Source organism: Amphibalanus amphitrite, unplaced genomic scaffold, assembly GCF_019059575.1.
Source record: "Amphibalanus amphitrite isolate SeventyFive unplaced genomic scaffold, NRLGWU_Aamphi_draft 000774F_arrow, whole genome shotgun sequence".
NCBI classification, from domain to species: domain Eukaryota; kingdom Metazoa; phylum Arthropoda; class Thecostraca; order Balanomorpha; family Balanidae; genus Amphibalanus; species Amphibalanus amphitrite.
The window spans coordinates 247,667-269,956 of record NW_024882268.1 but is presented as its reverse complement, the minus strand read 5'-3'; the positions used below and the strand labels follow the sequence as shown (position 1 = coordinate 269,956).

Sequence of the window (22,290 nt, the reverse complement as noted above, 5' to 3'; positions counted from 1 at the left end):
CGTTTTGCTCGACGCCAGACGACTTTTCTCAAGCTAAAAGGTGAGAGGAAATTTAGGCCTGGGCTGCTCATTCAAAGTAGTTCAGCACGCGTGAAAAAGTGAAACGGTTACGTATATGTGTTATGTAGGACGTATGTGTCGGGGCGGATGTGGCGTAACCAGTCGTTAAGCCATCTGTCTATGTACGGTACACAGTCCTCTCCGCACGTCGGCGCGGGATGTGCAACTGCAGAGGTGTCGCAGCAGCACGTGCCGGCCGCCACGGCCACCGGCCGTGTTCCCGGAGTCGCGGGCTGACCCCGACACTCGCAGAACTGCCGGAAGGAAGGAACGGGGTCACCAGTGCGCGTGCCACTGCAAGCAGATACCGCCGCGCCATTGTCACACTGATTAACTGGCATGTCCTACAAACGGGGAGCGGCCGACACCTTAACCCGATATGGGCTCATACCAGAGGCAAAGATGGAGAAGATATGAACAATGAACAAGGCAAGAAGAATACGGACAGAGACAAGGGGAAAGGAAATGTGAAAGGAGATTGCAGGGACTTGGTAACCAAATTTACATTCAACAAAATTATGCAACACAGATAGGTATCTACATTTGTTTGAATAAGTACGTTATACTGAAATTGATAGATACCCTGGCAGGGTGTTTGTAACCCTATCAATCAACAAAATTTAGGCACAATACGAATTATCCTACTTACTGATACAAAATTATATAATTATTCGAACATTAAACCAAAGACAATGGATAACTGTCAAGGCTTATGGTTAGTTACGGTCGATTCCCCTCTTACTTATGCATTTTAAGTATTTATTAGCATGCATTCTTATAGTTCGACATTTTATAGCAGGACATCGCTTTTGCACGGGCAACCGCCGACCGGCAAGGTTGGTGATTTAGTATAATTGTAATTAGGCGGATGGGGAGGGATGACCGATTATTGCTCACTTCTTCATTATAATGTCCGGAAATTTCCGTAAAATTGTAAGCTGCTTCACAGCTACACTGGCAATGGAATGAATTATCCCATTTGATTCATTCAAAGACTTGCGTGCCTTTAGTGAAATATTGCGTTGCTGGCCTGGACCATCTGTGGAGGCGAATCGGTCTGGGTCTGATAGGACAACCTCCCCAAGCGTACGCCGCTGGGCAGGTCGACGCATCGTTGACGTTTTGTTGACCAACCATACGGCAGACGTTTACTATGTGGTTATCAATAAGGCCAAGTCTTTATAACTCGGTTACCAGCAGCTGTATGTGAGCAGTCCCGCTGCCTCTCCCCGACGTGTGCACCGTGAATTGAGCACCGTGTTACCGTCTCTGTTCCAGCCGTGTGCAACCGCCGGTGTGGAAAGGGCCACTGCATCCGACCAAACGTCTGCAACTGCGAACGAGGGAAGGGACTGTCTTCGTCATGCATCTCATCGTCAAGCCAGTATGCCAGCCAGGCAGGTAGGTATCTTGAAGACGAACGAATGCTTGGAGCTGTTTCCATTCCAAGTAACTGGCACGTGGCCAGGCAGAATTCTGCTAGCAATTTGGCTTCCGTTCTTCAGTTAGGAATGTTGATGTAGTGTTCAGTTTTCGTAACTGTGTGACATACTTTTATAGCCCTGCGGACAATTTCGTTTGGTACTAACTACATCGTCCTTCATTTGTTTATGTTGTTTGTTTTCAGCGGAGCAGCGCGTCTCCGCCTGCCAGACCATGTGTCTCAACGGGGGAACGTGTATCGGAGACAAGTGCCTCTGCAGGAATGGCTACAAGGGCGACTACTGCAACGAACGTGAGATAAACTTGGCACTCCCATCCCATAACATCAGTTCAACGATTCGTTCCTCATCCCGGTGTAAAGGCTATAGGTATCAATAAGCCAAAATGAATTATGTGAAAGACATGCCAACTGAATTTCACATTTACGCTGCAACATGCCCTAGTTAAACTAATAATAGGGATAAGTATCTTATAGGTATTTTAGTATTTTTAAAGTCCTCTTAACCAGTATTTTTATTGTGTTTGCACGTATCAGCGAGCTGTGACTGATCGTGTGTTTGTATGTCGCAGCGGTTTGATTGTGTGTTTGCGTGTTTCAGCGGTGTGCACGGAGGCGTGCCTGAACGGCGGACGGTGCATCGGTCCGGACCGGTGTGCCTGCGTGTACGGCTTCACGGGACGTCAGTGCGAGGCCGGTCAGTGTCAGATAGTTAAACATTTCTTCCGTCTTGACCTGTCAGCTAATGGCGTAACCGTCCGCAACCATGAAGCTGATTGAATAGGCGACAACTAGTCATTTTAGCAACTCTTGTGTCTCTCATCTCAATGGGCGATTACTGATGTCTATGACCCAGTCCTATTTGACGAGGCGGTATCGGTGCGTTTTCAGACTACCGGACGGGGCCGTGTTTCACCGAGGTGAACAACGACATGTGTCAGTCTCAGCTGGCCGGTGTGATCTGCACCAAGCAGCTGTGCTGCGCGACCATCGGCAGGGCTTGGGGCCACCCGTGTGAACACTGCCCGGCCACACTGCCTTGCGAGACTGGCTTCCTGAAGAACATCCACAGCGGCGAGTGTGTCGGTCAGTAGCCCATCCACAGCGGTCAGTAGCACATCCACAGCGGTCATTAGCACATCCACAGCGGTCAGTAGCGTATCCACAGTGGTTAGTAGCACATCCGCAGTGGTCAGTAGCGTATCCACAGCGGCGAGTGTGTCGGTCAGTAACGGGCGACGCCCCCCCCCCCCCTCCCCACACACACTCGCTGGCAAAAGCCCCAGTTCTGCCGTCACCCCGCTGTACAGGGACCATGTTGAGGTCCCATTAGAAAGAGCTTCATTCGAACCGGGCTGCTAGGCTGTCGTTCCTATAGATACTACCAGTAAAACGCCTTTTGGGCGAAGAACGAGCGAGCGAGATAGTGAGCCCTGCACGTGCGGAAGGGCGAGAGGGTACTTCCAACGGGCTTGCGCAAAGCATCCTTCTAACCGGTCGCTAGCGGTGTACCAAATTTGAACGCAATCGGCCCAGCCGTTCCTGAGATCTGGAAGCGGCATTCTGCACGTGCGCACGTGCAAACAGGGTCCAAACTGACTTTTGCACGGCACCCTACTAACCGGTCTCCAACCGTGTACCAAATTTGAGCGCAATCGGCCCGGCCGTTCTCGAGATCTGGAAGCGCCCCCTGCACGTGCGCACGTGCAGTAGCACCTTAACCGCAACACATGGGAATGCATTGCCTGGTGGGTGCCTACCTGTATGCCAAGTTTCAGCGAAATCGCCCCAGTAATTACCGAGTTATTAAAATGGGAACAAATTTGACACCTCTTATTGTTGTATTTTGCACGTGCACTGGGGGTGACCCACATGCATCGAGAGTATCCTATTTTTGGTAGAAAGGATGCAGCTACCCTATAAAAATTACCGCAAGTCAATCGCCCAAGCGGCTGCTGAGATATGAGCCTCTCAAAATCACTACTTTTGCAAAACAGCTTGAACACCCTTGACTTTTCACGAGCCACGTGCCACGACGGTCACTGAGATGTATCGAAAGTAGTCAATTACGGGGTAGAAGGGATGGGGCTACCCAGCAAAAAAGACCGCAGGCCAATCGGTCCAGCGGTTGCTGAGATATACGCCTCTCAAAAGCGTTACAGGCCGGGCCGGGCCGGGCCGGGCCGGGCCGCTCATACTGATATTTTTCCGTTATATTGAAAAGACTCGCTTCGCTCGCTGCACTCGCTCGCTCGTAATTAAACCAGGTCCCTGCTGGTTTGAAAGCTCTTTCCACTATAGTGGTTTCCTTCGGATTTAGAAATGCCACTGAAGGGAAGCTGCGTGGCTAGCACTGCCAATGAGACGTGTCCCTTCCGTATTATATGTCGTCCACTGAGGCACACCTTTTTGCCCCTCTCTCGTTCCGGCAGACATTGACGAGTGCCAGGCGATCCCGGGTCTGTGCGAGGGCGGCCAGTGCGTCAACACGCCCGGCTCGTTCCGCTGCGAGTGCCCGGCCGGTCAGGTGCGGTCGGCCACCACCAACCAGTGCGTGGACGCCGACGAGTGCGGCCAGCCGGGCGTCTGTGACAACGGCCGCTGCGTGAACGTGCCGTCCGGCTACTACTGCACCTGCAACCCGGGCTACATCCCCAGCCCCGACAACAAGAGCTGCATGGGTGAGTAATGTACACTACACAGATACATCCCCAGACCCGGGCTGCATCCCCAGCCCCTGGCTACATCCCCAGCCCGGACAACAAGAGCTGCATGGGTGAGTTGCCTGCAACCCGGGCTACATCCCCAGCCCGGACAACAAGAGCTGCATGGGTGAGTTACCCGCGACCCTGCCTACATCCCCAACCCGGGCTACATCCCCAACCCGGGCTGCATCTCCAGCCCGGACGACAAGAGCTGCATGGGTGAGTAATGTACACTGCACAGATACATCCCCAGACCCGGGCTACATCTCCAGCCCCGGACAACAAGAGCTGCATGGGTGAGCTGTCCCCAGATACATCCCCAGACTGAACTACAAGAGCTGCATGGGTAAGATACTGTCCGCCTTCTCGGCTTTGTCCCCAACCCCGGCAGTAAAAGCTGCATGTGTTGCCCCAGTGACATCCCCAGCCCGACCATTAAAGCTGGCCACATCAGAACCGACCGTGGCTGCGTTTATTTGTACTCGCTGTGGCTCCGTCTGCAATAACTGTCTGTGCCGATCATGGCTCTGTCTGTACCGCCCACGGCCACTGCCGCTCCGCCGCGGTTGTCAGCCGACCTCGAGGGGCGTGACCGCGGTGTGCTGACCGACCCGGTGGGTCTGCGCTGCCACAGACACTCGTCAGGGCAGCTGCTACATGGAGTACTCGAACGGCAGGTGCTCGAATCCCTTCCAGCACCTGTTGGCCCGAGTCGACTGCTGCTGTGACGAGCGACTCGGAAAGGCCTGGGGCGTGGACGACTGTCAGCGCTGCCCCATACGCGGCACCAGTAAGTTGTGCGACGAGACGCACTTTTTCGAACTCCTCTCAACAGATCTCCTTATGCGTAATTCCGGAAAGTTTTAAGAGGGATAGTTAAATATATGCATATTTGCATGTTCATTCCTCCCTCAAATAGACCTTTAAATTGTTAATCATGAGGAGGTGCCGTCGTTAAGCCCTTTTCTAAAGGCAAACGACTTGAGTCTAGTTGCAGGTGATAACGAAAAGGCCGTATTGTAGATACATACGTTTAAATGTATCATCGATAAATTTTCGCTGTCCGTGTGCCCACAAGTCAGCGTTTCCGACTGAGCTCGACGGGTAGTCCCGCTGACTGACCTCTGACCTGACCTGTTCCTAGGTGAGCACCGGAGTTTGTGCGCGCAGTCGAGCGTCCTGCGTCTGAACGAGTGCGCCGTTCGGCCGGATATCTGCGGGAACGGCAAATGTGTGGACACGGCCGACTCATTCCGCTGCGAGTGTGACGCCGGCTACCACCTGGCCGATGGCGCCGGCCCGTGCGTAGGTCAGTACCGCCGCTGCAAATACTCAAATATGCCAGCACGGTAATAGAATACCCCGTGGCACAAAGACATCCTTGTTATGCCGTTACCTCGATGAACTATCGAAAGTAGCATTTCAGCGCTAGTAACGCAGCGTTCTAACGGTTTCGTTTTGTGTTTCAGATATCGACGAGTGCGCGGACAGAAACGTGTGCCGCGGCGGTCAGTGTATCAACACGGAGGGTTCGTACCGGTGCCAGTGTCCGGCTGGGTTCGACATGTCCTCCGACCAGCTGCAGTGCATCGGTAAGTCCCGCCGCTAGCCTGTGCTGGCCTGAGGCAACGGTCGGGGTTCGCTGATGGTGGGATCCCTCGACGTCTCACTGAGCTAACTTTGAACCTGATAATTAGTTTCGGTAAATCCTGTTTTCACCCTGCAAACAGATGTGTCTGTCTGGTGCTGTGCGTTCGTTAATCGGTTTATTTTCTCTACTACAGATCACGACGAGTGCCAGACCCGCGGGATGTGCGCCAACGGACGCTGCATCAACATGGATGGCAGCTTCAAGTGCGAGTGCGAGCCTGGCTACCAGCTGTCCCCCACCGGCTTCTCCTGCGTCGGTACGTGACGATCTGACGAGCGTGCACCGTGTACCCGCACAAACGCCTGTCAATATACGCAGTAAAGGTTGCATCAATCGTCATTCACTTCTTGACGCTAAAATGTTGGAGTTTGTCTTATAATCTGTCTCACGAGCTAAACAAAAAAGCAGCAGCCATACAAACACTTTTTACCTTGCCGGCTCTAACCAATTTCTTGCTTAATTGTCTTTTCGTGCATATATCCTCGCAGAACCGTGATACTTTTGTCCTTTTCTAGCTCCTATCAGACTTGTCAGACATCGGTCGAATTATTGCTGATTGGCCTAACCTATGTTCCGCCTCGGCAGACATGGACGAGTGTCTGGAGAACTCGCGGATCTGTCTGAACGGTCGGTGTGTGAACGTGGGCGGCTCGTACCGGTGCGAGTGCGCGCGCGGCTACACCCACTCACTGGACGGCACTTTCTGTACCGACCTGGACGAGTGCCGAGACGGCAACGTCTGCCACAACGGCAAGTGCGCCAACACCGAGGGCGGCTTCCAGTGCCTCTGCCACGCCGGTTTCGTGCTCAGCCGAGACGGAACCACCTGCATCGGTGAGATACTGGGATTATCCCACAGTCGGTCCTTAACGACTATGTTTGCCTGAGAGTGTGTGTCAATTGGAACCGTAAGAACGATATGTTTTATCGGATAGCTTTGCTGATGACAGGGTAGCCGAGTAAATTTTTAGCAGCTGTTCTCAATAAAAATATTATGGAGGAGGAGGTTTTGATTGAATAAGCATTCATAAAAACAAATAGCTCATAATTTTAAGACTATTGCCAGTGTTTATCATTTGAAGAAAAAAAAACATAATCGCTTTCTCACGATTGCTGTGCCCAAATCGTCCATGACTGAGACCGGACGCCGGTTCATGTGTGTCGCCGTGTGCCCGCCAGACATTGACGAGTGCGCGCTGCCGGATACGTGCCGCGGCGGATCCTGCATCAACACCCAGGGAAGCTTCCGCTGCAAGTGCCCGCCGGGCTTTACACTGGGTCTGGACGGCCGCCAGTGTGTGGGTAAGTGGCGGTTCACACTGGGCCAGAATGGCTGCCAGTACTGTGTGAATGAATTTTTACCTGATATTGACCTCGCGGTTAGCTGGGGTGATTTTTTTCTGTTCATTCACCTATCCTCGTCGCCTGTTTCAGACTCTCGTCGGGACTACTGTTTCGCGATGCTGCGGGACGGCCAGTGCCTGAACCCGAGCACCACGCCGGTGACAAAGTCGCAGTGCTGCTGCTGCACCGTGGTCGTCAACCAGCCCATGGGATGGGGCACGCCCTGCCAGCAGTGTCCCGAGCCCGGCACCGACGAGTTCAACCAGCTGTGCCCCTTCGGACCCGGCATGACGCACGAGGGCACCGGTTAGTCAAGCAACTGACAACATGACCCCATGTTCTGATGCCTCGTGAATTTGTATGGCATGGGCACAAAAGCCACAGGACTAATACGGTCCAACCACTCGCCATCCAAAGTTACGACAGTGCTCGACGAAACCTGAGCGTTCAATATGGCCCGATATCGGCTACCTGAGATTGTTGCTTAAAAGTCGAATATGTAGGTACATCGTTACGAATTTATTTGTTATCCTTAATTGCGGTGTATATCGTTGCATTCCTCTTGTTGCGCAATGCGCATTCATTACCACCATTACCTCAATGGCACCTATCATCCCTACAGATATCAACGAGTGCGCTCAGACGCCGGGAATCTGTGCTAACGGCGCGTGTGAGAACCTGGACGGCGCGTACCGGTGTATCTGCAACCCGGGCTACACGGCCGACGCGACGGGCAAGGCGTGCGTGGACCAGGACGAGTGTGCTAGCGACCCGCTTCTCTGTGACGGCGGCCAGTGTCGCAACATCGCCGGCGGCTTCCAGGTCAGTGGCCGCCACAGTCGCCGCTGGGGTGCTGTAATACCTCGAAACAGTCGGGCCTCGAGGACAACCTAATTGACATAACAAATATAATTGCCAATGATATTCGCAATTGACATGAAACATTTGTTTTCTGTTTTACTAGCTGTTTTGACCTGCTAATACGTTCAACTCAGCTTATTAGGATCACTGTTTTTTATGTAGGCAAGAATGTATGCATTACAGTGAGAGCACGTTGCTGATTTAAATCTCGGCGTCTCCGCGCAGTGCATCTGTCCGATGGGCACGGAGCTGAACCCGGCCACCGATCGCTGCGACGACGTCGACGAGTGCGAGCAGCTGGGAGAGGACGCCTGTCTCAACGGGCGCTGTCTCAACACGCCCGCCAGCTTCCAGTGTATTTGTCCCGAGGGCATGGTACTAGACAGCACAAAGCGCGTCTGTGTTGGTAAGTAGCCTCAGTGAATGAAGCATCCACCCAGAATATTAGACGTGATTTATTTCAGGGATTTATTTTATTTGATCTACTTTGTAAGTAGGTTTCACTATTTATCAATATAATGACGCGCCGTTCTCAATGTCCTAACTCGTACGTCGTATCCTTATACGACGCACCGTGGAACCCATGCACCCTAAGTGGGCACACTCGTTCGCTACTACGATACTTTGACGCCCACAGACAACCGGAAGGGCTCGTGCTGGACTCAGGTGCGCAATAACCAGTGCGAGGCCAACCTGCCGGGCGCTCTGCTGAGGTCAGAGTGCTGCTGCTCCGTGGGCCTCGCCTGGGGAAGTCCCTGTGAACTCTGCACGAGGGACGAGTGTCCCTGTGGGGCGGGATACGCCAAGGTAAGGATCCCGGAGGCCGGACCATTCCGATCGGATCCTGGAGGTATGGCCATTCCGATCGGGTGACGGAATTCAGTCTGCCACCGTATTGCGCTGCAAAGTAACTTTCGTAAACTCAGACGCCGGGATGGACAAACACACCTCAGCAAAGTCGTACTTGTTTGTTTTGGAGAGATGACGGAGCCAGGATTAGCGACATGTGGCGACGCTGTTTTTTACATACCAGTGCAAAAACGTGAGAGGCCTCCAGGTCGCATGTTGAAATCGCAGCCGGATTTCCCTGTATGATGAATCAGCAATCATTAGTCGTCTAACATTTTTAGTTTTCGAACGGCATATGCGCAATGCTATTCTAACAGGTTATTATCAAACAGCTGCTGATTCCATTCTCCCCGGCAGCGAGACGGCAAAACGTGCTCGGACATTAACGAGTGCCTGCTCAGTCCGGACATCTGTGAGGGCGGCGGTGTGTGCGTCAACACGGAGGGCTCGTTCACGTGCGAGTGTCCGGCCGGCCTGACGCTCGACTCGTCCGGCACCAAGTGTGTTGACCTGCGTGAGGAGGCATGCCACCTGCGCTACCGTAACGGCCAGTGCAGTCAGGCGCTGGAGGGCACCTACAAGAAGTCTGTCTGCTGCTGCTCGGTCGGCGCCGCCTGGGGCAGCGACAGGTCAGTGCTGAGGCCGGCTCACACAGTAAACACTCATACGATGGCGAAATCAGACATACGATGAGTAATCTCAATCGTTAAACGGAATTAATTTTCGCCCATGCATGCCATCCTCTCCCGAAGACTGAATAGAAGGAACGGACATAGTGCCAACCCTGCCTCATTTTTTATTTCTTTCTTTCTTTCTAAGGCATCGTTTACGTGTTCTTCCCTCAGGTGTGAGCAGTGTCCGCCCCCGGGCTCGAGCGCCTTTGCTGAGCTCTGCCCTAAGGGAGCCGGCTTTATACAGCTGAAGGACATCAACGAATGTACCGAAATAGCCGACATGTGCAAGAACGGCCGCTGCCAGAACACCGTGGGCAGCTACGAGTGCCACTGTAGCTACGGGTTCTCGCTGGACGAGGCCGGCGTCACCTGCAACGGTGAGACCAGTCGGCAGAGGAGTATCTGACCGTTTCTCTTCGGACTGACTCGGGTCTCGATAGCGATGCAATTTACCTGAAACACAAGTTTGCTACTCGTTGTTGAATGGTTTAAGCGCACATTAAAAAATGGTCTAACTGTGCTCAAGAGGTAAATATCGCAGTGTTGATTTTTCCGCTGTCTTCCTCTCAGATATCGATGAGTGCAGCATCATGACCGGCGTTTGCGGCAACGGCACCTGCCAGAATACTCCCGGCGGATTTGTCTGTGATTGTAATGAGGGCTTCGAGTCGACCATGATGATGCAGGTCTGCATGGGTAAGTGCTAAAAAGGGTTATTTTTATTCAACAATTTATAGATACAAATTATTTTGTTAGGCCTATATGTTTCGTCATACTCAAAGAAGGGCTATATTATGTTCGCTTTACCAGCTGAGTTATTCTGTCTAGCGGCTGATTATTCGGTGTCTGTTGCCTTGCAGACATTGACGAGTGCTCTCGCACGCCGGGCCTGTGCCGCGGCGGCACGTGCATCAACACCCCGGGCAGTTTCCGCTGCGAGTGTCCACCAGGGCACCAGGTGGCGCCCAACGGACGCTCCTGCAAAGGTGGGACCGGGGACCTTGTCTCCTGTCACTACTGCTGGTACTTTTGTAGGGCCGTAGCATTTATTGCTGGTTAGTAAGCAACAGACTCAAGTCCAAACGCATTACGGGTGACACGTCCCAAAACAGCTGGATATAATAGCACTTAACATGCCAATTGCCAATGTGCCGTCGTACCGCCAATCCCGATCCGTCCGAACTCAGTGCTGTGTTGCCGTCATAATTTTGTGGACATACGCGACGCGCATTGATTTTGCTTGATCCGACAGATATCGACGAATGCTCGCAAACGTCCGGCATCTGCAGCAACGGCGTGTGTGAAAACATGATGGGCGCATACCAGTGTGTCTGTGACAACGGATATCAGCAGACGTCTCAGGGCGCTCACTGCGAGGGTAAGTACCTAAATGTACCTAGTACCGGTAACTGAGTGATAACAGCTACCAGCAAACGTCACAGGGCGCTCACTGCACGGATAACTAAATAAACACCTGCTACTATACAGTAAGTCTCAGCGCTTAAGCCGTCTCGTTGTTGAAACACAATTGAAATAAATCATTTACGTTTGTTAGACGTTTATCCATTGAACGTTTATTAGACTTTTTCGGGACAATTAGAGCTTGTAGCGTGTTATCTGTCCATTGGGCATCTACTAATAATATTATCATCAGCTTATAGGGAGATCATCTTCAGCTATAAACTATGATCATTTGTAAAATAATTCGCAAGTATAATAAGTGTCTTCTAACAGTTCGTTACTGCCTGCCTCTGACATCAAACTGACCCCTGCTGTGATTTTCCGCAGACCAGGACGAGTGTGGCCAAAACAACGGCGGCTGTGCCCACATCTGCAATAACAACATGGGCAGCTTCTCCTGCTCCTGCCACCCGGGGTAAGCTAAGTGTGCCTGTGCACTGTGCGTGGTGCCTTAGTTTATGTGCGCGTGCGTGCGTGTGCGTGAGCGTGCATACGTTGTCGGGTTTACTCCAGGAACAGAGCCGCGCCCCGTGTCGTTGGTAGTTGAAGGTGTGTGACGCAAATAGAGAATATGTAGGCGACTGTGTATAATTATTTTTGGGCATACAACATTACCTGTATTGTTTCCAGGTATCAGCTACTGGGCGACGGTCGCACGTGCGTCGATGTCGATGAGTGCAAGAAGGGCGACGCCGTCTGCAACGGTGGCAAGTGCATCAACGTGCCAGGCAGCTACCGGTGCACGTGCGAGGGAGGCCTGCAGTACGCAGAGGACGGCGTGGGCTGCGAAGGTGGGTCAGCTGGTGGGCCGATACTTGGTTAATTTATAGGGGAATTGGGTAGCAGGAATATGATGTATAGTTGACTGGCTGCTGAATTTCCGCGTTTTTAAGTTTTAATGCCATAACACGATAAAATAACGCTAAATGTGTGGTTTTAAACCGATACCTGTTAGGTACGTTATTATTTGTTCCCTTACACTTATGTTGACGTTTTTAAACACTCGAAGAAATGACTTATTTTTTTTTGTATCGTCTGCGATTTTAAATTGATACTTAATTATATATATCCCACAACTGAGTAATAAATTTCCCGGTATTTTTACGTCGACCGTCGGTTTGGACTGATGTAGCTGCTCTGTCTCCGTTTCCCCAGACGTGGACGAGTGCGCGATGGACCCGCTGCTCTGCCAGAACGGCAAGTGTGACAACACGCTGGGCTCGTTCGCGTGCCACTGCGACGCCGGCTACCGGGAGCAGGTGCAGCAGGTGGGCGAACAGAGCCGGCCCAGCTGTCAGGACGTGGACGAGTGCTCGGACGGCTCGTGCGACTGCGACATCAACGCTGAGTGCACCAACACGCCGGTACGTGACCACCACAGCGCCCGCTGTCGAACATTTCGTATAAAAATGGCACGGCAGTGTGGCTACTATGCTAGGTCTGTAACTAAGAATCTCGATTTTGCAGTTTCGATCAATTGTTTTAGAAATGAAGGACTGGGAAGTTGAAAAGTGTTTCATTGACATTTCTCCTCCATCTCTCTCTCTCTCTCCGTATCTGTTAATCGTTATTTACTTTTTCAGGGGAGCTATGAATGCACGTGCAAGGAGGGCTTCAGTGGCAATGGCATCACCTGTATGGACGTCAACGAGTGTTTGCTGACCAGCAACGGCGGCTGCTCTCCGGACGCACAGTGCATCAACACGGAGGGGTCGTTCAAGGCACGCACTGATCACTGCAGCACTGGAAAGCGGTCACTATAGTCACTGACCAACGGTCGTAGGTCACTGGTTACTGGTTACTGGTCACTGGTCACCGGTTACTGGTCACTGGTCACCGGGTGATATTCGATGCTTTAGCCGACTGTATTACTTCTAAAATGCCCTCGTCTTTGATCGTAGCGATTGTTTTTTTCTTTCTTTTTTCATATTTCGGATTTTGAGCACTTTCAATGATAACAGCCAGACTTCCCGATTTATCGTCGATTTTATCACTTACTTTTATCATTTTTACGCTTTCTGATACCGGTTGACCTCTGCCTGGCAGTGTGTTTGTGACGTGGGCTTCACCGGCGACGGCAAGACGTGCTCGGACATTGACGAGTGCGCCGACGACCCGAGCCTGTGCGAGAACGGCCACTGCCTCAACTACCCCGGATCGTTCCGGTGCGACTGCGAGATGGGCTTCATGCACCCCGACATGTCCAACGAGATGGCCTGTGTCGGTGAGTGAAACGAACTTGAGAGAGAAAGAAGTAGTGAGTCTTTTTTTGTGGCCTCACATTCAGTTACTGGCCTCGGGAGGAGGGCGGCGGACTAGTTGTACGCTGCGCTTTGGCCATTTTAGGATGGCCAAAGCCATCCTAAAAAAAAAAAAAAACGATGAGTCTTGATTCGCACTTGACGCTGAGACCTAGATAACGACTACGCCCGTTTACATATGCCGAATTTCTGTGGCTGTGAAATCGTACCAGAGATCTCTCTTTGAGAACACGAGCAGCTTGATCACTGGCCTCCTGAAACAATTAACTGGACTTTTTCCTCGTCAGACATCAACGAATGCAGCATGTTCAACAACCTGTGTGTGTTCGGCCGCTGCGAGAACATCTACGGTATGTTCCGGTGCATTTGTGACGAGGGATACCAGCTGGACAAGACCGGCGGCAACTGCACAGACGTCGACGAGTGCGTCAACCCACAGGTCAGTGATCTTCACAAACCGGGACTTCAGTTCGCAGATTAGTGGTTGCTTGATGCACACGGGGCCGATAGGGGCTCATGAGGTTCCACTCATGTTTCGTAATCTGATGCACCTCTCCACTGTTGCCACCCTTTTGCGGCGACACTCAAACTTGTTACGTCATCACGGACCAGAGGGCCGTTTCCGGGGCAATCATTTCGATGGCTTTGATTGCTTTAACACTGGTGACCGATAACATTGGGATGATAGATATCTCATCTGTTTCAGGCCTGCATGTTCGGGACATGTATCAACACGGATGGCGGCTATGTCTGCAAGTGTCCGCCCAATCACGAGCTGATCGAGCAGGGCACCGGATGTGTCGGTCAGTAATATCACCAAGCTAATTAATTCCGATAAAAAATAATAAACAGGCAAATAACTTTAGACTAGTATTCACAGAACGTTAGAACTGATGGTTTGACGTTGGTAAAGTTCTGACAAAGTGCTTTAAAAAGGGACATAATCGCTCTTGGCTCTTCTCCACCGCATATCAGTTCGTCTCCGGGGAGCGATCTATCTCCATCAGCCCAACTAGTGACCTCCGTAAGACGAGCTGGTCTGACTCGCTGTATCTCCCCCCGCCCCCGCAGACCGGCGGCTGGCGCAGTGTTTCGTTGAGGTGGAGGAGATCCGCGGCCGGAACGTGTGCAGCATGATGACGGGTCAGCAGGTGACGCGCGCCACGTGCTGCTGCTCGGTGGGCCGCGCCTGGGGGCCCACCTGCCAGCTGTGCCCGCAGCCCAACACACCCGAGTACGACCAGCTCTGTCCCAACGGTTTCGGCTACCGGCCCAACGAGGTCACGGTGAGGCTGAGGTCACGTCAGAGGTCATCTCGGGCATATTCTGCTGTGGGTGGGAAGGGCAATCGGGCTAATCTGCTAAGTCACCTAGGGTGTAGACTGTAGGACAGTGTAGGTAGGGGATAATTATTTGTGTTATTGACTTACGCTACCGACACTTCCTAATCGCTCGACTTTGTACAGTTTAAAACCTTTTTTGGTTCTTCGCCAGGTGGTGGTGGAAGACATCAACGAGTGTGAGGACATGGAGAACCTGTGCACGAACGGCCGCTGCACCAACACCTTCGGCTCCTTCATGTGCACCTGCTACGACGGCTACCAGCTCAACGAGGAGGGCACCACTTGTGTCGGTGAGTCGTGTGGTAACACAGGAAAAGTCGAAACGGGGAGGCTAGCAGCTGTATAGATGAGCAAAGTGGTAGCTTACGCTGCTGATTTTACCATCGCAGTATTACAATTGCATAAGGACGTGCTAAATTATTACCGGTTAGGTATATTGACAGAGTCTGTTAATATAAAAAGTGAGTCTGCTGTTTTGCTTCCTGCAGATTTGGACGAGTGCGTCGCCCAGCCGGATATCTGCGGCATCGGCGAGTGCTCCAACAACCAGGGCTCGTTCACCTGCATCTGTCCGGCCGGCTTCATGCTGATGCCCAACGGCCGGGACTGCGTGGACATGCGCAAGGAGCCGTGCTACATGCAGATCTCGGAGGGCGTGTGCTCGCAGCCGATGCGCAGTGACGAGACGCGGCTGCAGTGCTGCTGCTCCATGGGCGCCGCCTGGGGACTCGACTGCAAGGCCTGCCCCGCCAAGGAGTCAGGTAATTATCGCGTCTGAATTAGATTCGTGTTCAAACTTCACAGAGGCTATCAGTGCAATGCTTCAATGGATATAGTAGGCTCAAATTAATTTCTCCTGTTTCTCTCAGTCCTCTGCAGGAGAGCAAAGACACCATTCCCGTCAGCGAGGTTAACGTTGGCTCTCAGCCGTCTCCAGGCACTCGCTTTTGTTTGACTCAGGTCGAATGTCTTTGTGTCGCAATTGACGCGCTGATCCTGTTTTTCAGCCGATTATCGAGAGCTGTGCGGCAGCTCGGCGCCGGGACTGTTTGTCGACCCCATGACCGGACTCAAGGAGGAAATCAACGAGTGCGTCATGATGCCCGGCATGTGCAAGCACGGCACGTGCGTCAACACACCGGGCAGCTTCCACTGCGAGTGCAACAGAGGGTACCGATACGACGAGGCGTCCCACACGTGCATAGGTAGGCTCGTGTGGTCACATATTTCGATTTGCCTGGAGCGGTAGGGTCGGTTCCAGTAAGCTGGTGAAGCGACTTGCGAAGTCTTTCATGTACGAGTATCAAACCAGTCGTGTGGTCATGCTGGTGCTGACGAGTGCCTGTAGTCGCCGTACCATATTGTTTGTTTGTGCCCTCAGACCAGGACGAGTGCCTGCAGTCGCCGTACCCGTGTCGCGGTAACGCCCAGTGTGAGAACACGGCCGGCAGTTTCCACTGCACCTGTCCGGCCGGCTACCGGCTGGCCATCAGCGGCCTCGACTGTCTGGACGTCAACGAGTGCGCCGAGCGGCCGTCCGTCTGCAACAACGGACAGTGCAACAACATGCAGGTAATGGGAGCGGAGATCGGCCACCCGCGGGTGTCTGTGGTAGCTCACCGGTCGGTCTGACCTTTACCGATTTAGATTACCCTTGTGCAGCTGTTAATGTTTGGCCTCGCGTTTGCGTTTCCTCATGAAGTTTGTCTATTATTTCAGGGCAGCTTCCAGTGCATTTGCAACGAAGGTTTCACGTTGTCGCCCGCTGGAGATTCGTGTATCGATATTGACGAATGCTCCAGAAACCCGAATATCTGCAACAACGGCGTGTGTATGAACACACTGGGATCGTACAAATGCAGCTGCGACCCCGGCTTCCGACTGTCGAACAATAACGACTGCCAAGGTATGTCTGATGGGTGGAGAATGGCGTGTGTCTCCGTGCCGTCAGACCCTACCAGTGCTATGTGTTTCGGTGCCGACAAACATTGACGTGTTCCGTAGCTATGTGTCTCCCTGCCGTCTGACAGATTGACGAGTGCCGTATGTAGCTGCGCTGTTATACGAGCGCCATGCTTTGTCGCAATCGGACATTGACGTGTCTCCTTATTATTTCCATTTCGTCAGACATTGACGAGTGCCGCACGCGGCTGGACGTGTGCCGTAACGGTCGGTGTCGGAACACGGCCGGTTCATTCAGCTGCGAGTGCGCCGAGGGCTTCACGCTGGCCGAGGACGGTTCCTCGTGCAGGGACGTGAACGAGTGTGTGGAGACGCCCGGCTTCTGCCCGCCGCCGGGCGACTGCCAGAACCGGATCGGAACCGTCCAGTGTCTCTGTCCGGAGGGCTTCAAACTCTCACAGAACGGCACTCTCTGCGAAGGTAGGTGTCCGAAAAGTGGACGAACGATTAACAACGAACCATGCGTTCCTATATACAGAAAAAGTTAATAATTGCGGACTTACATTTTAACTTATGCTCAACACGTTTTCCCTCTTACCACGTACTCGTATACCCAAGGCAAGGTCGGGAAAGTAAAAGCGTAACCAGTACGTTGTATGCACAACGCGGTTCTTCAAGCATAAAATGTAATCGAGTTATTCTTTCATGTATTGGCCCCTAATTTTTAATCAGGGATGTCAGGAGTCTGACAGTCTGTATCGAGGTCGTGCCGAGATCACCGTCTGACACCCCTGCCACGTCGATTCGGCAGACGAGGACGAGTGTGTGGCCGGCGAGCTGTGCGGCGGCGGCCAGTGTCTCAACGAGCCCGGCAGTTTCCGCTGCGTGTGCCCGCCCGGCTTTGAGCTGTCAGCCGACAGCACACTGTGTGAGGACGTGCGCCAGGAGGCGTGCTACGACTCGTGGCAGCAGGGCGTCTGCTCGCGGCGCCGGCCGCTGGTGCAGGGCCGCGCACAGTGCTGCTGCTCGGGCGCCGCCGCCTGGGGAACCAACTGCCAGCCGTGCCCAGAGCCGGGCTCGGCGCAGTTCGCCGAGCTGTGCCCAGGTGAGAGCTCGTGAACTGGATGACATGGGAGGTGCTTGACATGGAAGAGGTCTCAGGCGTGGGCAGTCTGTTTCTGTGAGCCGTTATGATCGTGAGCTGTCTCACTTGTGGGTTGTCTCACCTGTGAGCTTTCTCTCCTGGGAGCTCACAGCTTTCTGATATGCGATTTGTTGTTGGACTATCTGTGAAGTGATCTGTCTGATGGGCGATGGACGTCTGCTCTACGAGCCATTTTGGCGGATAGGACTCTCAATCCTCTGATCTGTTTGTCCTGTGAGCCGTGTTTCATGCGAAAGTTGACCGTCCTCCTCCATCGTTAGGCGGCGCCGGCCGCGGCACGGGTGCCGAGGATCTGAACGAGTGCCAGCTGATGACGGAGCCGTGCGTCCGTGGAGAGTGTATCAACACGGACGGCTCGTTCCGGTGCGCCTGTCCCATGGGATACGTGCTGGACGAGTCCGGACACAACTGCATCGGTCAGTCAGTGAACCAACCAGAAAACAGCTGCTTACCAGCATTGCTAACACTGACTTATAGAACTCGGCACTCATTGGCTTAATTTGAGTTTTTTTTTTATCTGGTTGCAACTGTAATTGCGATTAACATTGTACTATTTTAATTACTTTTTTTTTCGCCGTAGCGGTGTCCGAAAGACGCCTATTTGGGTAATAGCCAACGCCTACCTGATTTGATACCTGTAGACAATCGTCTTTTATCACAGTCAATGCTCTTTTCAACTTTCAGACGAGAACGAGTGCCTCACTCAGCCGGGCATCTGCGGCAACGGAACGTGCAGTAACACGGAGGGCAGTTTCGAGTGCGCGTGCCAGCAGGGTTTCGCGGCCGGGCCGACCCAGTCGTGCGAGGACGTGGACGAGTGCCGCGACATGGGCCACCTGTGCGCGTTCCGGTGCCACAACACGCTCGGCTCGTTCCGCTGCATCTGTCCGTATGGCTACAGCCTGGCCGAGGACGGCCAGCACTGCCTCGGTGGGTACCATATCTTGCCGTTCTCTCCTAAAGTACATGCATAACTACATATGTGTGCACCTACATGCTGTGCATGCACCAACAGTGATACAGCTGTAGATATTTCGATGGTGTCATTCTCTCTGTTTCAGATGTGGATGAATGCCAAACTCCTGCCAATAACTGCCGCTTCCAGTGTAAAAATCTGATTGGAACATTCATGTGTGTCTGTCCGGAGGGCTATCAGAAGATCGGCATGGGAGACAACTGCCAGGTAGGTCCGCTAAATGCCTCGATTATTAGATGGCAATTTCTGGAGAAGTTTTTGTTGTTAGCCAATGCCACTGAGCGAGCGGACACGGCTCAGGCTCATTGATCATTACTCGATTTACATGTCTGGACCGGTATATTTTTGAATTACTAACTTAAGTCGATTAAAATGTTTTAAATGTTATATTGATTGCGGAGTCCATAATTACATCGAGCGCAACGTTGTGAAAATATACCCAATCGGCCGTCATATCAATCATGCTCCGATAAATCTTCTCAGGCAGGATCTACTCGAGCTGATTTGCTATTTTCCTGACATTTTGCGTCCTAACATTTTTCTTCTTTCATAGGACATCAACGAGTGTGCCGCCAATCCGAACATATGCCAGAATGGTTACTGCATCAACACGAAGGGCGGATACCGGTGCGACTGCAAGGAGGGCTACGTACCATCTCCCGACGGCACCGAATGCGTCGGTGAGTGTCTCTCCTACCCATTTACCGGAAAAAGAGCGGCTGACATATGACTTTTTGTTTTGTAAGGAGTATCAGTCCACTGCTAAGGCAGTTTCCGTTTTATCTAGTAGTCTGCACGCACAGTGACGGATATTGGAGGTAGGTATAGCCGATGGAATGCATCGGTTGTTAATGCAACGAGAAATGATACACTGATGTTTTTTCCAGACCAGCGGACGGGCTACTGTTTCCGGCACCTGGTCGGCGGCCGGTGCAGCACGCGCGGCAATGAGCAGCTCATCCAGGTGACCAAGGCTGACTGCTGCTGTACGATGGGCGCCGCCTGGGGTCCCGAGTGCGAGCGCTGTCCGGCGCGCTACAGCCGACCCTACGAGCAGCTCTGTCTGGAGGCCGGATACTCCATCGACGGCTCAGGTGAGAGAGGTGGTCCCTTTCGGGTCAAAGAAGCCACATTCTTGGATGAGGGGTGACTCTCCAAGGGCGCTTTTACTGCTCGCTTTCATTTTGTGTCTTTGCTTTTATTTTCAAATCCTGTTCGTTTTACGTTTTGGCTTCGGCATCACAAAAGTTTACCTTTTTATAACGATGTATTCCCGCTCTCCTTGTTTTCAGACATTGACGAGTGCCGCACGATTCCCGGACTGTGCCAGAATGGCCGCTGTATCAATACGCTGGGATCGTACAGGTGTATGTGTAATCGCGGATACAAGCCAGATCACACCGGAATGCACTGTATCGGTGAGTAGATGCCCATCACCTGTCGTTACGGCCGAAACATGAGACTTATGCTCATTTGTTCTCTCCAGAAGACTGTATCAATATCGTTTTACGAATACCTTATTCTTTGACATTGTCCAGTACCAGCTACCTGTAGGTATGCGTTACAGCATTACCTCAGCAGTTAAGTTCAACATCGCCAGTAGCACAGCATACGTTTTAAATTCTTTTCGATCTCTCTTTGACTGATTAGGATGAACTGAAAGCTTATTCACGCCCCCCCCCCCCGCCGGTATGTGTTGCAGACGTGAACGAGTGCGTGCAGTCGCCGCCGGCCTGCCGGTACGACTGTGAGAACACAGAGGGCTCGTACCGCTGCCTGTGCCCGGCCGGCTTCGTACTGGACCTGGACGGCAGCAGCTGCCGCGACCTGGACGAGTGCGCCACCGGCCAGCACATGTGCCAGCACGAGTGTGTCAACACGCAGGGCTCGTACCGGTGCTCGTGCCCGGCCGGCTACCGCCAGATGGGAGACCAGTGCGCCGGTCAGTGCACTGTTTACTTTAATGTCTAGTGCCCGTTTCAGAATGGTTTTGTCTCCAGCTCGATCGAAGTTTGACTTTGTTGACATCTTGAAGCAGTTTTAAATATCTAGTCATTCGAATCTCCATATGAAATATCTCAATCGAGATATGCATAATCGGTAAATCGAGACAGCTTAATTGCCGTATTTGCAATTCGGATACACTCTTACACGAGCTGTCGCTGTTAATGGTGCGACAAACCGCTAGTGCTGCCTCGACTAACAGCACCCGCTCTGTCCCCTCAGACGTCGATGAGTGCCTGGAGACGCCGACCATCTGCGGCGTGCCGGGCGCCTGCACGAACGTGGCCGGTAGCTACCGCTGCGTGTGCCCGGACGGCTACAGGATGGACGCGGCTGGCCTGCTCTGCGAGCGCGACCAGCTCGACTACGACGACTACGACTGCGGCTCCGACTTCTGCGACGAGGATATATCGCAAAACTGCCAGGTCGGTGGTCGGAGGTGTTAAAATATTTGATAACATCACGGCCAAAGTGTCCTGGACAAAGACCTGTGTTGGGTCTGTCTTGTGTAACTACATATGGTAGGATTCAGACTGAGTGAGTCCGTTATCTACCTACACTTATCGGTCCTCTGTGGGAGCTGTGGTATCGGTCCCCTTTAGCTGTGCAGTGCACGGCTGTGGTATTTGCCCCTGTATCAGCTTTGGCAGTGTTGCTGTGTCTCATGTGTGTTCCACTATAGCAGCTACTATGCCGGCTCCCCGTAACAACTGCGACTCTGCCGTGTGTCACAGGAGCTGTTCGGGCGCACGACGTGCTCGTGCCCCGAGGGGTACGTGCAGAGCTACTACACGGGCCAGTGTGTGGACGAGGACGAGTGCACCCGGCACCCGTGTGGCTCGGCCTCCTGTCAGAACACGCTCGGCAGCTACCGGTGCCAGTGTCCGACAGGATACCAGTTTAACGTCCAGATGCTCGTCTGCGTGCAGGTGCGTAACTGCGAGTCAGCCTTCACTGTCCCCTCCACACTTCCCTCCCCATACGCACTCATGGTGCGCTGCTAAACGACCATTAGCAACGCTACGTACCGAAACCAGATTTTCACTAAAGTCCGTCTCGTCTCCAGCTCGTGTTCGTTTGGGTGCCAGCCTGGGTTGTCTATGACATTCGCCAACTGTCGTTTTTGTTCCTCAGATGGCACCGCAGTGCGTCTCAAGCTCGTGCTCATTCGGGTGCCAGCCCGGTCCCGGCGGTGCCGCCAGCTGCAGCTGTCCGCAGGGATATCACAGCTTCGGACAGGTGAGTTATTCAACCCCACACATTCCAGCTCCATAGTTTCTACTAGTTAATTTATACCGTAAAGTCAGCGCAAACGTCAGCGTCCTTAATAACTGCGGCAGTTAGTTTCAAGCCGGCTGAACCGTACACTCGTCTTCGCAGGGCCACTGTCTGTCGACCATCAGCGCGGCGATGGGCGCCGGCTGGGCGGGCCAGCACGCCTCGTTTAGCTCGTACCAGCAGCTGAGCACGGCGACGGACACGAGCAACATCATCAGCACCGAGGGCTGCTACTCTTGCCAGGTGAGCATTCAACGGTCAGCCGTCAGCGTGCCTGACGCATGACGACCTCACCCTCTCACAGTGCCACGGTCA

The 22,290-nt window shown here is 52.9% G+C and overlaps 1 protein-coding gene across 2 annotated transcripts in view; it reads left to right on the top strand.

Moving 5' to 3' along the window:
• Positions 1-22,290, top strand: part of LOC122365938 (fibrillin-2-like) — a 34,699-nt gene that overhangs the window by 9,394 nt on the left and 3,015 nt on the right. Inside the window, exons 3-48 of one of the 2 annotated variants that reach the window (XM_043337594.1) lie at positions 1,339-1,461; positions 1,688-1,795; positions 2,103-2,198; positions 2,393-2,587; positions 3,934-4,182; positions 4,841-4,996; positions 5,351-5,515; positions 5,676-5,798; positions 5,991-6,113; positions 6,443-6,691; positions 7,037-7,159; positions 7,292-7,507; positions 7,824-8,023; positions 8,288-8,468; positions 8,700-8,869; positions 9,269-9,540; positions 9,757-9,962; positions 10,156-10,281; positions 10,446-10,571; positions 10,838-10,963; positions 11,374-11,461; positions 11,677-11,837; positions 12,202-12,410; positions 12,630-12,767; positions 13,093-13,270; positions 13,595-13,746; positions 14,014-14,110; positions 14,379-14,593; positions 14,802-14,940; positions 15,139-15,411; positions 15,658-15,855; positions 16,032-16,222; positions 16,370-16,556; positions 16,778-17,032; positions 17,364-17,657; positions 17,978-18,133; positions 18,402-18,647; positions 18,779-18,900; positions 19,247-19,373; positions 19,581-19,787; positions 19,986-20,111; positions 20,396-20,635; positions 20,920-21,122; positions 21,432-21,626; positions 21,832-21,936; positions 22,078-22,218. In XM_043337594.1, the coding sequence (XP_043193529.1) occupies positions 1,339-1,461; positions 1,688-1,795; positions 2,103-2,198; positions 2,393-2,587; positions 3,934-4,182; positions 4,841-4,996; positions 5,351-5,515; positions 5,676-5,798; positions 5,991-6,113; positions 6,443-6,691; positions 7,037-7,159; positions 7,292-7,507; positions 7,824-8,023; positions 8,288-8,468; positions 8,700-8,869; positions 9,269-9,540; positions 9,757-9,962; positions 10,156-10,281; positions 10,446-10,571; positions 10,838-10,963; positions 11,374-11,461; positions 11,677-11,837; positions 12,202-12,410; positions 12,630-12,767; positions 13,093-13,270; positions 13,595-13,746; positions 14,014-14,110; positions 14,379-14,593; positions 14,802-14,940; positions 15,139-15,411; positions 15,658-15,855; positions 16,032-16,222; positions 16,370-16,556; positions 16,778-17,032; positions 17,364-17,657; positions 17,978-18,133; positions 18,402-18,647; positions 18,779-18,900; positions 19,247-19,373; positions 19,581-19,787; positions 19,986-20,111; positions 20,396-20,635; positions 20,920-21,122; positions 21,432-21,626; positions 21,832-21,936; positions 22,078-22,218 (7,976 nt within the window). Of the gene's footprint in view, positions 1-1,338; positions 1,462-1,687; positions 1,796-2,102; positions 2,199-2,392; positions 2,588-3,933; positions 4,183-4,486; positions 4,503-4,840; positions 4,997-5,350; positions 5,516-5,675; positions 5,799-5,990; positions 6,114-6,442; positions 6,692-7,036; positions 7,160-7,291; positions 7,508-7,823; positions 8,024-8,287; positions 8,469-8,699; positions 8,870-9,268; positions 9,541-9,756; positions 9,963-10,155; positions 10,282-10,445; positions 10,572-10,837; positions 10,964-11,373; positions 11,462-11,676; positions 11,838-12,201; positions 12,411-12,629; positions 12,768-13,092; positions 13,271-13,594; positions 13,747-14,013; positions 14,111-14,378; positions 14,594-14,801; positions 14,941-15,138; positions 15,412-15,657; positions 15,856-16,031; positions 16,223-16,369; positions 16,557-16,777; positions 17,033-17,363; positions 17,658-17,977; positions 18,134-18,401; positions 18,648-18,778; positions 18,901-19,246; positions 19,374-19,580; positions 19,788-19,985; positions 20,112-20,395; positions 20,636-20,919; positions 21,123-21,431; positions 21,627-21,831; positions 21,937-22,077; positions 22,219-22,290 lie in introns of those variants that run through there. The other variant, XM_043337595.1, reaches the window with a different exon arrangement.